Source organism: Sinohyriopsis cumingii, chromosome 4 (assembly GCF_028554795.1).
Source record: "Sinohyriopsis cumingii isolate HCF-2022 chromosome 4, ASM2855479v2, whole genome shotgun sequence".
NCBI lineage: Eukaryota > Metazoa > Mollusca > Bivalvia > Unionida > Unionidae > Sinohyriopsis > Sinohyriopsis cumingii.
Genome location: NC_142964.1, coordinates 9,974,191 through 9,992,906, shown reverse-complemented (window position 1 = coordinate 9,992,906; position 18,716 = coordinate 9,974,191). Strand labels below are relative to the sequence as shown.

At 35.1% G+C, this 18,716-nt stretch overlaps 1 protein-coding gene across 2 annotated transcripts in view; it reads left to right on the top strand.

Moving 5' to 3' along the window:
* LOC149800606 (NADH dehydrogenase [ubiquinone] iron-sulfur protein 4, mitochondrial-like) overlaps nucleotides 1-11,130 on the top strand; it is a 29,477-nt gene extending 18,347 nt beyond the window's left edge. For both annotated transcript variants that reach the window (XM_089954598.1, XM_089954596.1), the window contains 3 exons: nucleotides 3,047-3,222; nucleotides 5,587-5,660; nucleotides 10,643-11,130. In XM_089954598.1, coding sequence (XP_089810724.1) covers nucleotides 3,047-3,222; nucleotides 5,587-5,660; nucleotides 10,643-10,746 — 354 coding nt within the window. In that variant the 3' untranslated portion in view covers nucleotides 10,747-11,130. The remainder of the gene's footprint in view (nucleotides 1-3,046; nucleotides 3,223-5,586; nucleotides 5,661-10,642) is intronic.
* The last annotated feature ends 7,586 nt before the right edge of the window (nucleotides 11,131-18,716 follow it).

The following is an 18,716-nucleotide window of genomic DNA, read 5'->3' as shown; positions in this document are numbered from 1 at the left end:
AACCTGAAACAAACATTTATATGAGGGCCTTAAAGGTCATTGAAAAATGAACACCTAATTTCAAAGCCTTGAAAGTTATTAACTTTTCACCAAGGTCATTGAAAATTCTTGAATCAGAGAATTTGGCTTAAAAATAAAATATAATGGAGATGGAGAACTTTGCTTTTGAGTCATTTAATTTAGTGCATGCATTGGAAGCAGAGTTTGATTTTGCCTTTGTCTGCTAGTCATTGTGCCATTATCAGAATCCATGGCAAGTATTCAGACATTGTTCATAGTGTTTCTGCAGATCTGGTTCCCCTAATGAAACTCCACCTGCACTCTCACCAGTTCCAGCAGCTAGCAGCACAAGGACCTGCTATTGGCTCAGATTCCGCTGGGATCCAGTTTATGTCACCACCTGAGGTGTTGGCCATATTGAAATAAGTTCCTGTTTGGAGTCCCAATTCACAGCCTTGAACTTGACTCTTTCTAAACACAGATGTGTCAGATTCAAAATGGGGTTATCTCCTGGAGCCAATTGATGACTCAAGAAGGAGCAAACCCAACATTATAAACAATAGAGCAAAAACTGAGTTCCTAACCCAAGAGGGGGGTGTCAAACTCATAAGGCATCATTGTATTATGGTTGCCTAGGATACGCATTAGTAGTTGTTGTTGTAGGGTTTAATGCCATTTTTTCAGCACACGATAGGCTATACATGGCGGCCAGTATTAATGGTGGAAAACCCCGGAAACAACCACTGACCCACGAGAAGTTACTGGCAGGCTTTCTCACATACCCACATTACCTGAATCCAAGACTTGAACCCACACAGACATAGGTGAGATGGCAGTGATCTTTAACGGAGAGCGCTTTAGACCACTTGACCACTTGGGGCCCCTCGCAATAGTAGTAGCATATTCTCAGGCATCAGTGAGGTACCCGTGCTCCTTCTCTTTGTACAGAAGTCTGAAACCTCCTCTGATGAAAAGTCTCAGAGGAGATCATACTGTTAACCGAATTTACAAGCAAAAGGAATAGCCTGTTGGGCAGCCTGTCCAGACAGGGGTGTGTGGTCCTCACGGAATGGTCTCTGTACCATTTATGGCAGCGACACTATTTCAGATGTGAGGGGGACCATTAGTGTACTTGTTTACAATAAAAGTGAACAACAAGCTGCCTCTTTAGTCTCTCTAGTACCAGATCGACAGGTTCTCCACTAAGTAGGGACTTCCACATTTAGGCTTATCATGATAGTCCCCCTGTGGCCTCACCCAGGAGATTACCAAAGAGAAGGGACCTTCTATTGCATCTCTCCTAGGCAACAACCTGAAGATTCTCTTCATGCATATTTCAATCAATCAGTCTGCCAAGAGCAGTTTTCAAACAAGGTTGCCATCTGCATCACTCAGGCTAGAAAGCAATCTGTTTCCAGTGTTTACAAAGCAAAATGGAGATTCTTCTTTAACTGATGCAGTTGGAAAAGCATTAATCCCTGATATCCCCCTTTATGATGCAGTGGCATACTTTTTCCTCCACCATTCTGAGCAAAGGTGTGTGTTCTGCTTCTAATATTAAGACATCTCGTTCTAAAACAAGTTCTCTAGGGGTTCTACTATTGGGTCAGATCCTCATCTTTCATATGAACCTTTGAGTGAATCTTTTGAGAACCTTCCATTTAAGACAGTCTTCCTTCTTTCCTTAGAATCATGAGGAGGTGGTGTGAGTTTCATGATCTGTCAGTGGAAAAGGGTTTAATTATAAGTATTGGTTCCTCCTCTTTACAATTTTCGGTTTCTGGCTAGGAATCTGCTACTTCACTAGTTCCAGTTCCTATTGGGATTCCTATTCTCAGTTGTATCTGTGCTGGAGATGATCAAAATAGGCTCCTTTGAACAGTTAAGGCTTTATGGTTTTATCTACCTTGCTTTAAAGGGAAAAGGAAACGTGGGCTCGTCTCTTTCTACTTCTCAAGGTTTCATCTGATTTTTCAGTAGCCACATTTTCCAGGTAGATTTCACCTCACTATCAAGAAAGCTTGTCAGTCCTTAGAGCAATCTATTTTTCATGAGACTAAAGTCCATGAGGTTAGGGCCATTGCTGCATCTTGGACTTTGAATCACTCTTGTTAAGATGACTTTATAAGAGTCTCCTTCTAGCAGTCACATGATATGTTGTCATTCTTTTACTTTTGATCTTTTGCACACCAGAGTATTGGTGCTTACTCTTTGGGTCCAGTCATGACAGCAGATATATATAGCCAAGCAATCCACTAGGTTATATTAATAAACACTCCATCTATAAGGGTAATTGGTTTTGTTTTTCTTATGCCAGTGTACCAGCTTTCCTCCTAAATTTAGCAATGCAGGACTTTGATCAAAACTTGGTACATAGCCAAGTGTCAACAAGAGCATGATTGAATATGCTTATGAGTGAAATTCATTCATATTAATGATGTGATCTTGTACCTGATTGGCTTAGCTTGTCAACAATCTTGCAGCTATATTTCTGATCAGATTTTGATCACACTGGCTAAATAGTGTTTAATTATCAGGATGTTAGATGACTTTAAGATCTATGCATATTAATCATGGCTGAGCTTGTTACCATTTGGGAAACTGAATTTCATTTAGATTTGTAAGCTTATATTATCATTGTTATAGACAGGTTCTGTAAAATCAGTGCATATTAATTAGGTACCTTCAGTCTGAATGGCAAAGCTTATTTCTTCCCAAGATTTACAAACTTTTATCTAATTTCATTTAAAATTCTGAAATGTGTTTTATGTCATCAAGATTGAGGATGACTTTGATTATGAACAAGAGATGTACATATTATGTATATCTTATTCTTTAGGAAGAATTTTTGCCAGGAAAATAGGTAAAATCAATAGGACATAAAGTTAGGGAGAAAGTTAACATATTGTATTTTTATTAAATACTGCATAAACCTGATTAGCTTAGTGGTCAACTGTTGTGAATGCAAGATGAGCCACTATGGCCTCTTGTTTTCTTTTTATGTATTGACTGAGTGTATTATATTTCACATTAATCTCTTATTTAGGATGATATAACCATGCTGTCTGGAGTTCCAGAGGAACACATCAAGACAAGAATGGTCAGAATTTGTGTGCCAGCAAGAAATGCGATGCAGAGTGGTTCCTTTAACACCAGAAATTGGAGGATAGAATTTGAAACAAGGGAGCGCTGGGAAAATCCATTAATGGGGTGGACATCCACGTATGTTTGAACTTTGGAAGACTTTGAATTATCATGTTCTTCTTACTTTATATCTCAAACTACTTTGACATTGCTGTTAGGAATTGATGTTTACACTAATCTGTTTTCCTGCTTGGTGCTTTGCAGTCAGAATTTCCATAATATTTTCAATAAAAATAAAGCATTCCTCCGAAGTATGCACATCAACAGTTTTACTGGAATATGTAACTGTGAATTTGAGAATGCCTACTCTTTAAACTCAGATAGTAGGGTTAAAATATGCAGTTCTCAACATCACTTAATATACTTCACTGCATCTTAAATTTAATTTATGTGTTACATTTATGTCTGTCTTCAGGATTTATTTTAGAATTTTACTAATCTGACAGTCCAGTGAAGAGTACCTATGTTATTATTGTGGAACTTGAAACAATAAGGATAGTCCCCAGCAGTTAAGGACACATTTCCAAAGGTTAGGAACTCTTCCAGAAAAGGTCACTGAGAAACCTTCTATCATATTCAGTATTTTAATCATTGTCCAGTAGGCCAGATGCTAGTGAATTTGTCAGAGGACCCATGCATGTGGCAAAATATTGGTTCTTTTGACTAATGACTATTTTAACTAGCATATCATACAATGTATATGCAACAAATCTAAAATGATCCAGAATTAAATATTATTTTTCTTTGCTTTTTGTGATTTTCATTTGTAGTTGTTGGTCATTTTAAATATCTTCAGTTTCAAGATTCAGTACAAAATGAAAGTTGTAACATCATCCATTTATGCAAATCCATTTTTGTGTTTCTCTTTTGCTCATTATTGCCCAATAATGTAAAATTTATTGAAATGGAGTAATGATGCCAAATCAGATAATACAACATGTGTGGTTTCTCCAATATTTGCTAATGATCAATGACAACAACAAATAGTGTATGCTGTTTAAAGTGATTTTTTTGTTTGTTTGTTTGTTTGGGAGTGATTTGGGCAAAATAGTTGCCTTTAATTCCATTGTTTCACCAAAACACTTTTAAAACTTTATTTCACTTTGCTTTGACTTGATTTCATGCCATTCCCCCACCCCACCTGGTTTGGCTTTACCGGTAGTACATTTCTACTGTGATGGTTGTCTTGAAAATCTTGTTGTCACTACTCCCCATGAATGGATAATCATTGTGACATGGAGGACCAAAAGAATTCTAATGGTCTGTACTTTGTCCTAAATGAAAATGGTGCCATGCTGACATCCATTGTATGTAATATGAAAAACATATCACTGAAGAACATCAGAAATGATATCAACACTCACCAGTTGAAAGGATGAAATGGACTTGAATTCTTGGGAAATCTTTTTGTCCAGTAGAGCATCATTTCCTTCAAGGGACTCTTGTTACTGTGACCTATTTTCAGGGTTGTTGTTTATACAATTATAACTGTTGATCTTGTACAACAGTTGTGGTGAAACAAAGTAACGAAATATTAAATTGTTTAAAAATTCCTAAATTATTTCACCACTTTTTTTAAAATCATAATTGAAAGATGTTAAAAAGAAGTTTACGGTGATCATTTTGATCATTATAAATTTTGAACTTTCTACACTAATTTGTCCATTTCTTTCTTAAAATTTTGCTAATTTGACCTTGTTCCAGCTGGAGATAAAAGTCATTTCACCCAGATATTAAAACCCGACATCAACTCTCCTTCCATTCAGCAGATTTGATCCAATTCCCATTACTAGAAATGTTTGGGAACTTTCTCATTGCATACTTTGTTTGATTTGAAACTTGCCTCTTTTTTTTATCCCCTCACCTTTAATGTTTTATTTTGAATTCACTAGTTTTAATCAAGTAACAGTTTTTAAGGATTTGTGGAAAACATCTGCCATTTTCCTCAATCCATGAATTAAATTCCTCAATCCTTGAATCCTTTTCCTCAATCCCCAAATTTAAATACCAATTCAAATGCATTTTTCACAAAACTACAAAAATGAACAGTATTTAACATTACCTACTTACTGCTGCCTGATAAGAATCAGTCTTACAATCATGTGGGTTTTTTTTTAAACTGTTCTTCACCATTCAATACAATATAGATACAATATATAAACTTTACTTGTAAGACCATAAGTTTGGAAGGGCACTTGCCATGCATGGCCACTTTTTAATGGCCAAATCAATAGTCATATTTATTGTCATCTTAAATGAGAGATTACTGGCCTTCATGACTACAATACAGGTTTAATGGTAGTACCATTTGGCTTCCACCATTTTCGTAAGTGTTCATGAGTATAATAGCCTCGATTCAAACTGATGTACAGGTAGGTATGCTCTAAACAATTTAGCATTTAGACAGGTTTCACCGATATTTCCTTTCTTTGTATCTTGCAGTGCAGACCCACTGTCTAATATGACTGTGAATTTCTCATCAAAAGAAGCGGCGATTGAATTTTGTGAAAAGAATGGTTTGTATTTTATTCTTATAATTTGGTTCTTAGTTATTTGTTAGCCTTTACTAATTTTATAAAGTGTGCAATATTCTGAGTAGTGTCCGACATGCAGAAAGGCTCACATTTTGAGATATTCCAGCCTTATTATAACAAACTGAATATTTTATGGTATCAAATTTGTGTATGCTGACTTTGAAAAGTGATATTGCAGTTGCCAACTCTCTCAGACAAGTTTTTCAGTTGGTTTCCAGAGCAACCATATATAGTGTGCTGAAACAAGAAGCTTTGATGCTGTAAAGATTGTAAAGTAACTAATATATTTGTTGAGATATAATTAGCAATCAGGAAATATGTACCTAAATGGTTCTTGACTTTCCTTTAAATGGCAATACACAGGTATTTCATCTTTAAAGGAGGCAGTGTTGGTAACATAGACATCAGGGTGAAGGTCCTGTATGCGAGTTTTTGAATGTTTTGTGCATACAGTAGAGTTTGCTTTATTATATGCTCATTTTTGTCTTGGTTAACTTTACATTGTCAGAATCATGCAATATTATACAATATTGCACACCTTAATATTGCACTCACATAATAATAATAATGAGGACTTTGTATAGCGCCTAATCTTTAGAAGCTCTAAGTGCTTTACAACATTAGACGACACCTATAAGATAAAAAAGATATAATGATATGATTACAAAAATAAACACCATGAAATTAGAAAACATTAAAAAACATGCTTAGAATATTTAAGGTAGGAAACATTATTAGGTCTTTAAGTTTGTTCTTGCAGTCAAAATAAGTGAGTTTTGAGAGCACTCTTGAATGTGATCACTGTGTCTTTGTGTTTAAGTTCAGTGGTATGCAAAAGAACACTGTCCATATGACTTTGCTTTCATAGTGGGAATAATGAGTATATGATTGTCAGAAGAGGAGCGTAAGTATCTTGTTGGTGTGTACACATGGGTGAGGTTGGATAGGTATGTTGAACTAGAGTCTGACAGTGAAACGTAGCACAGAGAACAAATTTTATGTTTGATTCTGGATCGAATGGATAGCCAGTGTAGGGTACAGAGCAGCAGGAGGTGTGCTCTGATCGTGGTACTCTAAGTATGATCTGAGCAGCTGTGTTTTGAACTTTTTGAAGTTTCTGGAGCAAATATTGAGATGAACCAGACAGAATTGAGTTACAATAGTCCAGTCTTGAAAGTACTAATGAATACACAAGTGTTTTAGTGGCATCAGCTGAAAGATATTTGCGAATTGAGCTGATGCATCTCAGCTCAAGACATGCAGCCTTGTATATATGTTCATGACATGTTGGTGCAATGTGAGAGTACTGTCCAGATTAACACCTAGGTTTCATACTGATTGTGTGAATTTAATGTTGGTGTTGCTGATATTTTTTGTTTGAGGTAAAGGATGTGAATGAGAAAGTCTTTGTGTTGTGATCAGAATGGCCTCAGTTTTATCATCATTCATCTGCAGCTTGTTACATGTCATCGATGATTTCACATCAGAAATGCACCTCTCTACACCTTGGATGGTAGCATCAACTTCAGTTGGGTGGCTAGATTTGTATATTTGGGTGTCATCAGCGTACAATTGGTGAGACACTGGATGATGATGTATGACACTTGAGAGTGACTGAGTGTACAGAATGAAGTGAACAGGTCCAAGAACAGACCCCTGTGGAACACCACAACATAGATCAACTGGGCTGGAGTATATTCCATTTGCAGATACAATTTGTGTCCTGTTGACCAAGTAGGACTTGAACCACAGTAAGGCTGTATCATGAATGCCAAATACGTGCTGGAGATGGTGAAGTAATATATCATGGTCTGTTATGTCAAATGCTGCAGACAAATCAAGGAGGGTGAGGACTGTAATCTTTCCGCTATCCAACACAGAGAGAATGTCATTAACTACTTTTAGAAGAGTAGTTTCAGTACTGTGGCAAGGGCGATATGCAGATTGTACATTGCTAAAAAGACTGTTAGAATGTAGATGAGATACAAGCTGGGATAGAAAAACCTTTTCTAAGATTTTTTATATGAATGGGAGATTAGAAACTGGGCAGTAGTTCTTTAAATCGTTATTGCATGACATGTGTGCCCATTAGTGTATTAGGAACTACTTTGTAAACAAATCATGTACATTCATGTAGTAGATGCTTTATGCTTTGGTTGATTAAATTTGTTTCTAATGAATTAAAGCAGATGTTTCATGGACTGCCACATACCAGCTGCTTTGCAATATTCCATGTCAACGTTTTAGATACAATGTTTTGGATTTAGGCTAGCGATATACACCAGACAGGAAATAAAATTTCTGGGTCCCTAAAAATAACATGCATGTGACAAGGCATAAATATATCTTTTTTATCTGGTTATGAGACCAGTACACCACTTTCATTTGAAAGTAATGTCTAGCATGCGACTAAGTTCAAATTTATCTGGGCTGAGTTATGTGTGGATGAATAATGTTGTTGTTGTGTAATGATGAATCTGCACTTGTGTATTTAGTTTGGAATACATCATAAATTCAGTTACTTTATTTCTTGTAGTGTATTTTTAAAAATATAATTAAGCCTTAGGTAGAATAAGAAAATGAGCATATAATAAAAAGGTTACTGTGTTTGTATGGGAAAATATGAACTCATTTTTTCAGATAGAGATGCTGCACTCCCCAGGTCATGCAGTATCTCCATCAGAAAAACTCATTCATAATTTCCCGTACAAATGCAGTAACCTATAAATATTGTACATACAGTGCCAGTTGCTATATTGTACATAGTGTAAGTTGCTATATTGTACATAGTGTAAGTTGTTATATTGTACATACAGTGTAAGTTTTTATATTGTACATATAGTGTAAGTTGTTATTTTGTATGTACAGTGTAAGTTGCTATATTGTAAATTAAGTGTAAGTGGCTATTTTGTACATACAGTGTTTGTTGTTTTATTGTACATGCAGTGTAAGTCGTAATTTTGTACATACAGTGTAAGTTGCTATTTTGTACATACAGTGTAAGTTGCTATTTTGTACATACAGTGTAAGTTGCTATTTTGTGCATAGTGTAAGTTGTTATATTGTACATACAGTGTAAGTTATATTATACATACAGTGTAAGTTGCTATTTTGTACATACAGTGTAAGTTGCTATTTTGTACATAGTGTAAGTTGTTATATTGTACATACAGTGTAATTTATATTATACATACAGTGTAAGTTGCTATTTTGTACATACAGTGTAAGTTGCTATTTTGTACATACAGTGTAAGTTGCTTTTTTGTACATACAGTGTAAGTTATATTATACATACAGTGTAAGTTGCTCTTTTGTACATACAGTGTAAGTTACTATTTTGTACATACAGTGTAAGTTGCTGTATTGTACATACAGTGTAAGTTTCCATTTGGGATAATAATACTCTAGGTATAAATCTGATATCCAGAGATTCTAAGGCAGTGTCCCTCAACATTTTTGAGCCGATGGATACATTTGAAAGTTTATGAGAGAGTAGTGGGCACCCACTACTGCTACTTACAAACTCTAACATGCTTTTCCATACACATAACATTTACATACCTTGCGAGTTTGTAATGTATTGTGTATTCCATACTCATTTTAAGGCTTTCATTATTGAATATAACCTCTTTCCATAAAAAGCATATAATTGTGATTACTAAATTTAGGAGCTTTAAACACAGGCACCCCAAAAAAGCAATGGCAGGCATCATGGTGCCCACAGACACCTCATTGGGGACCACTGTTCTTAGGGTTCCCATTTTGCATGTATAAGCAGAAGAGGGTAGTATCATTGTTGACAGTATTAAAATACTGTGTAACACCTTTTAAAAGTTATATTTCTTCTGTGTGAATCGCTTTCATCAACTAAAACATTGGGATAAGATTTTTATATCTCTAATTTTTGCATCCTGATAGGCAGAATTTCTTGTCTCAAATGCATAATTATGTAGAAAGCTGTTGGTATCATTGTCAACCATCTTAAGAGCTGTGTGAAAGTTCTGAAAGTTGTATGTCTCCTTGCTGTATTCATCTGAAATGGGAATAATATTTCTGTATGTTTAAAGCTTGTACCTTGATATGTTAGATGTTTGTATCTTGTTTATATAAGTAGACAGTTTTGTCACCATAAGCATATTCAGAGACAAGAAGCCTTATATTCCTCTTGCAGTAAATTGGATGCTAAAACAAATATTATCAGACTAAATATAACTATTTAGCTGGCAGTACCCTCAGATTCAACTTTAGATTCAGAATGATCTTTTAAAAAAAGATTCCGACTTCTTAGTGAAATCAAATTCATGCTTTTTACCTACTTCTGAAGTATATGTTGGCTGTTGTACTATTGGCATTAACATCAGCATCCACACAGGTAAAAGCACTTGCATATGTACACACTCACAGAATGTCAATCATTCTTTCTTCCTAGGTCCTAAGTAACAGCTTTGTATCAATTTCAAAGCTCCTACCCCAGGGGAAGGGGCTAAAGGGGTTAAAGTCGGACAAACATGTGCATCAGTTGTAAATTCTTGGTTGTGTTTTTGTGCTTACCTCAGGTCTTTTTGCCTACTTCATAAATAATGTTTACCTGAAATAATGAAACACAGCAAGGGATGAATCTTTATGAGCATCATCACAAAAGTTAGTCACTGACCGATATTTCAGGCTTCACTGACTTTTTGGTAAAGTTGTGTTTTAAGTTTATTTCTCAAGCTCTGTTTTTACTAGATCCATCAAACTGGATGATTGTGTGCACATCAGATAGCACTACACCCATACCACAAAATAAGTTTACCTTGACCCACATTTCACATCTTACTAGCTTAGGTTAAGTTTATGGGGTTTAACTCAAAACCAAATAGTCATAGTTATCAGACTCTTTTAGTGGATCTTATTTTAACCAAATCAGTAAGATTGTGATTTGTTATGATTTTTAGCAATGTGTATTTAATTATGTTTTTCAGGTTGGGAGTACTATGTGGAAGAATACAAGGCACCAGCATTCATAAAGAAATCATATGGAGCAAACTTTAGTTGGAATAAGAAAACAAGAGTATCAACAAAGTGATTAATGAATTGGAACATTCTGATATAAACTGTTTTGTCTTGATGACAAATAAGACTGTTATAATAATATTAGATTATTTATCCATAATGCATTATCCCTGGCATTGTACCAGTTAAAAATTCTAAAAATTGTCAAAAGTAATAGAATCCAGACAGGTAGGAAAAAGAGGACCCTGTTAGAATTTTGGCTAGTGGCAAGAGTCACATTAAAGGGACGCCGCTAATGGTTCATGATTTACTTAATATAATTGACAAATGTCTTATTTGTTTCTTTACAGTAATTGTCAGTTATATATTTTAAAACAATTATCATTTTGGCTTACATATTATTTTGTGTGATTTTGGAACTGTACAGTGATGAAAGAAATAAACCTATTTATAGTTGTGTTTGACTTTTGCTTTGTAAAAATTAGGATATTTAAAGTGATACAATTTGATTCTTGTACATTCTCATTTAAAGGTACAAGTTCTGTCCAACATATCCATTATGTAAGAAGTAACTGAAAGAATTTAAAAGGTGTTGAGTGACCATTATATTGTTAAACATGAAGCGCTTGGAACCAGTGAAATGGATTTTTAAAATAGGAGTTATGTTTAACTGGTCCAAGACTAGAAGGACTTATTTAATAATATGCTGTTGGTCAACCTGCATCTATCATTGTGTCAGATGCATTAGCAAACTTTGTTATTGACACTCCTAACTGAAACTTGTCTTGCATATTCATCCCAATGCCTGGTTGCTCCAGAATAAAAGATGGTGCCCTTTGAAATTGGTCATGGCACTATGGTGGCCATCTTGTGATTATATTTGTGCCTACTCCCAAATCATTTGAAGAATTAGCATGGAATTTGATACACACATTTGTGATTTTGGGGTTGTTTACAATGATGATGATGAAAAAGATCAACACATTCATCAATTGTGCACATTTTTCAAAATACAGAAGTAATAATTTCTTTCGTTTTTTACAACTACTATATTGTAGAGGATATTGTGATGTCTGTTCATCTCCTTCTTGCCAATTTAATTTCTGCACAATAAGTAGAGATGTCCACAGTTTACAGTTATCGGGCTTTCTTGATCACATCCTGGAGAAGGAAGAGTTCTTTTGATTTCTGAATCCAAAGGTCAAGGTATCTGTGACTGAAAGAAATAAAATTGGTTTCTGCACAATAACTCAAATTCTACTGTTACTAGTCTTTGTGGGTGACATACTTATGGTAAGAAATAACCCTATCAATTTGGGGTCAAAAGGTCAGAGGTGACAGTGTTATTGAAAGGAAATAATAGTTTCCAAAAAATAACTTTAGGTCTTCATCACAGACCTGGACCAAATTTATTGGCTGGCTTGCTTTGAGGTAAGGCCGTGGGTTCAGTCCTCGGCCAAGTCATACCAAAGACTTCTAAAAATGGTACTAACAGTTGCCTCGCTTGGCGCTCAGCATTAAGAGGTTAGTGTTAGGACTGGTCGGCCTGGTGTCAGGATAATATGACTGGGAGGGACATCCTGTGGCATGTAGTCCCAGTGCTAGACTCACTATAAACTGTCACAGTGCAGACATCGTAGCGATATGACTGAAAAATTGTTAAAGCTACATTAAAATTCCACATCACATACACACACACACACACACAATGATTTGGGGTAAGGAAGAACTGTATCGATTTTGGGGTCAGAGGTTTGGACCCCTGTGACTAAAAGGTTCAAAATAGCTTCCACATGATAATGTTAATTCTTGATTACAGACCTGGACTAGACTTTATGGATGGCTTGCACCTGAGGTAAGGAAGAAGCCAATTGAATTTGGGTTCCTAAGGTCAAGGTCACCTTAACTGAAAGAAGAAAATGATTGTTGTAGAAAAACTTTAGTTCTGAGCCATGTGCATTGACCAAAGTTTGGTATGTGTGTATGTATAGATTAGACCTAATGATTTTGGTATTATGTATAGATTAGACCTAATGATTTGGGTATGTATAAATGCATAGACCTAATGAGTTTGGTATGTTGTATAGATTAGATCTAATGATTTTGGTATGTATGTATTGATTAGACCTAATGATTTTGGTATGTATGTATGTGGAGACCTAATGAGTTTGGTATGTATGTATAGATTAGACCTAATGATTTTGGTATGTATGTATGTGGAGACCTAATGAGTTTGGTATGTATGTATAGATTAGACCTAATGATTTTGGTATGTATTTTTAGATTAGACATAATGATTTGGGGATCCAGAGGTTAGGTGCATTGTGGCTCAGAGAAAAATTCAATTCTCCAGAGTTGGGGCTGTCTTACTAGTACAACATGCAAAACATTTTGATCAATCTGACCAGAATCCCTTAGTTGGTAAGGCAGCATCCACTTTGGACAATCCTGATACTTGTTCAGTGCCAAGAAGAGTCCTCTGTTGAATTTACATCTTTGTCTGTGTGGTTTCAAGTCTCAGCTCAACCAAAATGGGTGTGGGAGAAAACTTGCAAGTACCTTCTTGTGGGTTAGTTGTTCTTCCCCAGTTTCTTTCTCCATGAAATATAATAGCTGCCATATATATAGCCTATCATGTGTTGTAAAATGGCATTAAACCCCACAAAACCACAAAAATATATTTAGTTAACTGTGGAAACTTTGGTCATTTCGCTCAATTGACACCTGTTGCAGGGATCATTTAATGAGACTATAATCAGTGTGTCAATTACAGGCTCACTCTTCACATAAACAATGACCAATATTCAGTGTTCTCTCATTTACTGATTTTCCAGATAAACAAAATCTGCACTGCAGAATATGAATTGGCTGTGTCAGAGAAACAGATGCATGACTGGTGCAAAAATAAGTTGAGTCTAAGTGATAGCACCAGATATTTTAAGAAAATGTGAGCACTGGAAATCCCTTAGGCAAAATGGGAATTTAGTTTTTTGTGTGATAAAACTAAATGTCACTCTTTATTTTACACACTGTTTGTTATGTTCAATATAGTGAATGACCTAGATGATTCCATTGTGCCTCTCGGTTTGAAATCAGGAAGCAAGACATATGTAACATTTGAAGCAATGGCTTTTTCAAATACCTTTTGGTCAGTATATGGATGTTGTGTGTTGTTAGCTCAACTGGTCATATACCAGAAGAGCTTATTGAAGGGTCTGGTGTCTCTAGTCCATCTGTACATTAGCATGAGTTTGTTATTGCTATTCCTAATTACATGAAGGATAGAAAATCATATCAATATGGAGTTTTCACTAGAAATCTTATGATGTTTGGTTCATCCTAAATGAAAATAGTGACCCTCAGACATCCAATGTGACCATCAGTAGTCATCTTGAAAATTTTGTTATTGCTACTTCTCCTGGATGAATGGACATACCAACATGGGGTTTTCAATGAGAAGACCTCTTACAAATTATAATTTTAACAATCTGACATTCAATATGGCCACCATGGCAGCCATCTTAAAAATCTTGCTATTGCAACTCCTTCTTAAGGGAAAGTCACATCAACGTGCGATTTTCCCTAAAAGACATTGTATGGTGACAACTGGTCCTAAATAAAGTGGTTATCATCTGACATGCAACATGGTTACATGGCAGCCATACTGAAAATATTGTATCCGCTTCTTGTCTCAACAGAAAGTCATACTGACATGTAGTTCTTCCAGAAGACTGCTTTTTATATAATTCCTTCGAAATTAAAATGGCTCCGGTCTGTCCTTCATGGTGGCCATTTTGAAAAATCTTTTAATTGCTCATTCTCTTGGATGTTCATATTGATGCCTTTTTCGCCAAGGGATTTCTTATGATGCTTAGTTAGTCCTAAATGAAAATGGTGCTGATCTGACAGTCATTACGGCCATCACGGCAACTACATGTATATTGAAAATCTTGTTATCGCTACTCTTAAATAGATGGTTATATTGACTCGAGTTTTCGCCAATAGACTTCTAATGATATCTGATTGGTCTTAAATGAAAATGTTGCCAGTTTTACACCCAATATGGCTTCATTGTTGCGTATTTGTTAATCTTATGATATAAATACACCAAGTCTGCCCAAAAGTAGATGTTCAGTTCGCTGAAATTTGTTGCGACGCGGTTAACATGTAATTCGTAGGATTTATCACTAGAATATTATTGTTTCTTTGAGAAATATCTTTCTGTGTTGGTACGTTAGTGGTAATTTCTCACTGGCGGGGTAAGGTGGGTCTTAGCAGAATCAAGTTATTTTCGTTTGGGTGGATTAGATCAGGTGGATTCTTTTACGATGTGGGATATTTGCAAATGCTACGTAGGAGATGTAGCAACATGCATTTCCACCTCTTATACTTGTATATATAGCTGGACAATTTTAGTCAGTCTTATTTTTCATGTTCTTCTAGTAACATGAGTCAGAAGTATTTATTTTATATTTAGATATTATCTGAGAGGAAACATTTGTTTAAATATTCATTGGAACTACAAAGTACACATTGGACTTGAATGTTATTCTGGGACTATTGTGAATTATTAACAATAGTTATAGACAATGAAATTTTTGATACAAAAGGACTATTGGTAGAGCGGTGCATCCGAAGATATGAAATTCATTCGATTCTTTTGGACTTGAATAGAACTTTCCTTTATGATTATTTAGGATTCAATTCGAAATACTGTAAATTCCTATTACATTTTGATTTTATAACATTGATAATTCAATTATTTGTTAAGTTTTAAAAAACTTGTTGGTTTTGCTTCTTTCTGTTACTTATTTTATGTTGATAGTGTCGTAACGTCTGTTAAACTGCATTTGAATATTTTATTTATATTTTCGACACCTAAAATTATCACGCTGTCACAGAATGTGTGACTGTCTTTTGCTATTGGGGGAGAAAATTACTGTTGCTTTGGGTTTAACTCCATTTCTCAGCGTAAAACAGTACAATTGGCGGATGAAGAATCCGGTAAGAACCACCGACCCACGAGAAGCTACTTTTTCACATACCCATAATAGCCGATCCTGAAACTCGAACCCGCGCGGACAGAAGTAAGATGTCAGTAATGGGTAAAGGCGAGCACTTAGACCACTCGGCCACCCGGGGCCCCGAATTACTTGTAGAAATCAGCAGCTGAAGTTATAAATTACTATTGCAACCATAAAATCTTCTTTATCTTTTAATTTAACCAAAGAGGAAAATTAATATGAATGTAAAAACAGACAAACCAGTAAAGAAACATTGCTTCGGAATGCACTTAAATATTTTGAAAGAGGCACTGTCTCATAAATCTGCTCTCAAGTTTAAAACTAATAGTTTTTAACGTCTCTTCAAACAGTTTATGTATTCTTTATGACTTTTAAGTGGTCCGATGCTTGCCAAGCATGCAGATTATATCGTCCATTGATGCCAATAGTTGGTCGGATCTTTATTGCTATGTATAATTTCCCTGAACCTTGTTTACCACTTTCTTCCATGAAATAAAATTAAGACGTCCTCGTCTCTTTCATAAATTTCTACCATTTTATCAGTGCATTTTTTACATTGAGTCAAGGGTACAATAAAATCAATGTATTAAGTTTCACTGGGGGATGTCACTTCCTGGTTACAAGATGTTTGAACCAGTGCATTAGTTGAACTAGGTTACTGTGCAAAATTTTCAGTGATGCAGTTTCTATCAAGATGGGGGGATGCATGATTTTAAAACTGTTTCACTCTTAAAAGAATGCAAGAAGTAGATTTTGGTATCACTTATCCACTTTAAACAATTAACAAAACGCATACTTTAATTGTTCTATTAACCCCTTTGACTGTCTTAGAACGTACTTCTACAACATTTCTCCTGGCATCAGAATTCCTCTTGAGAAACGTTCTGATACTTGATCTGGCTTATTTTCGGTTCTTTCTGCCCGAACATTCTAACAATAATTAATACCTGTGTCTACTAGTCTCATGTTCTTGATTATTGGATATAAAACGCAGACAAAAATTTACCAACTCTGTGGAACTTAAATTAATGAAGAAAATTAAAATTGGTTTAATTGATACAAGTTACAATTTAAGAGTTCTGATATAAGGTTCTTAACAAACACCGCAATACAAAAAAGTTTATGATAATATGCAATTGTTGAAGATATATCCATAAAAGGTACTTAACAAATGCCAGCATTACAAACACGTACAAGATGTATACCTTTCAGTTAACATTGTGTTAATTTATGAGACCAAATAATATAATTTACGAGTTACATGTACATTGCTAAATAAACGTGTTCATATGGATCGTTGACAGCACAACACATTGCGTCAACACTAAAAATAGAGCTCTGTCGTATGCAAAAATGTTGACACCCTATGCATCGATTACTTGGCTATATCGGTGTGTGTGTGTGTGTGTGTGCGTGTGTGTGTGTGTTTAAAGTTGTAAAAATTACTATACATAATGTGTATTGACTCATTGATTATACTTGTCTACGGGACAAAAATACAAATAAGTGTGCTGAATATTTAATGCATTTTAAGTAGGTTCTTGCATGCTTATGCATTGTCAGTCACACTACTTTAAAAACAATATTTAACGGAAATTGCAACTTTAATTTGTACACTGCAGTTAAGTGCGAGGGTTTGTTTTTTAAATTACATGACATCTAAATGAGCAAGAATTTTGAACAACAATTTTCCTCAAATTATGAATTATTTATCAAAATTAATAAAGAAGCTTAGAATGACTAGTCTTTTTCAAAGCAATCGGCAGTGATTTAAAGAGTGTATATAAGAAACGACTTTTGACACTTAACGCAAAATGAACCTTGTATATACCCACACTATGCCTATGTGTATTTATTCATTTGCTGCGTCCCTGTTATTATAGTCTAGTTCACCTATTCTTTATCCAGTTTTTTTGTGTGTCTCTCTTACTGACTTTACACAGGTAGATAAATAAAGCAGTTGAACTAGCATGCGACAGATTGAACCTTACTATGCATGTAAACAATAGCTAAAGAAAAAATAATAATAATTTACCTTATTCGCATTGGCTTTTCGGACGGACAAATGAGCTAGTGCCATGCTAATGAGTTCATACAATACAATTTGTCAACCGTAAATCTTGACAATACATATATGTGCCAAGTTTTCTTTTTAAAAATGAAAGTATTTCAAGGTTACAGTGTGATACTAGTTAATACTATAGTTTGTGCAATTTCTTTGATATGTGTGTTTAGACAAAATACACTTGTATACAACGATTAGCCACCTGGAATCAGGTCACAATAGTTCCGGTTCAATACCCACGAATGTAGTCCCAGTCTACTTTTTGAGCATTTTTTCCTGTCTCCTTTTGGTGGTTATACAAGAGTTAGATTTAGGCATTCTTGGAAACTTCAGTACTGAGAAACAAATGTAGAGAATATATAGTAAAATTAATTGTGTTCTATGGCTACCTGGATGTGTAGCACACACAAGCGGTGTTTTTTGTCAATTAGTACAGGAGACCGACTGCTTGGCAAATACTTAAATGGATCAAAATAAGTCTTCTCAAATCATTATAAAAGGTCGATTGTTAAGATACATGTCGCTGACTTCAAGATGAGTATTTGATGACAGAAGACGGGCGAATGGACAAAACACTCACCAGTAAAAGCAGAGTGAAATCATTAATGTTGGAATATTACAATGAGGGACTCGATTTTACTTGTCTTTTTTCATCTGGAATTGATACTTAAATATGCACAAACATTAGAATTTTAAATTTAGATCAAGATCACGAAAAATGATATTATTAAAATATGATTAAACTTAAGTTCATATAATTTTGTTCTCTCTCTCTCTCTCTCTCTCTGTCTCTCTCCATTTCCACAACCCTTGTATACCTATCCATTTATATTGGTATACACGTATATGACTGTTTTTGCTTCCTAATTACATCTGCCTCCTAATTCTTTCTTTCTTTCATCATCTGACCGCTCCGGTGGCCTAGTGGTTAGAGCATCTGCCTCAGATGCGGGA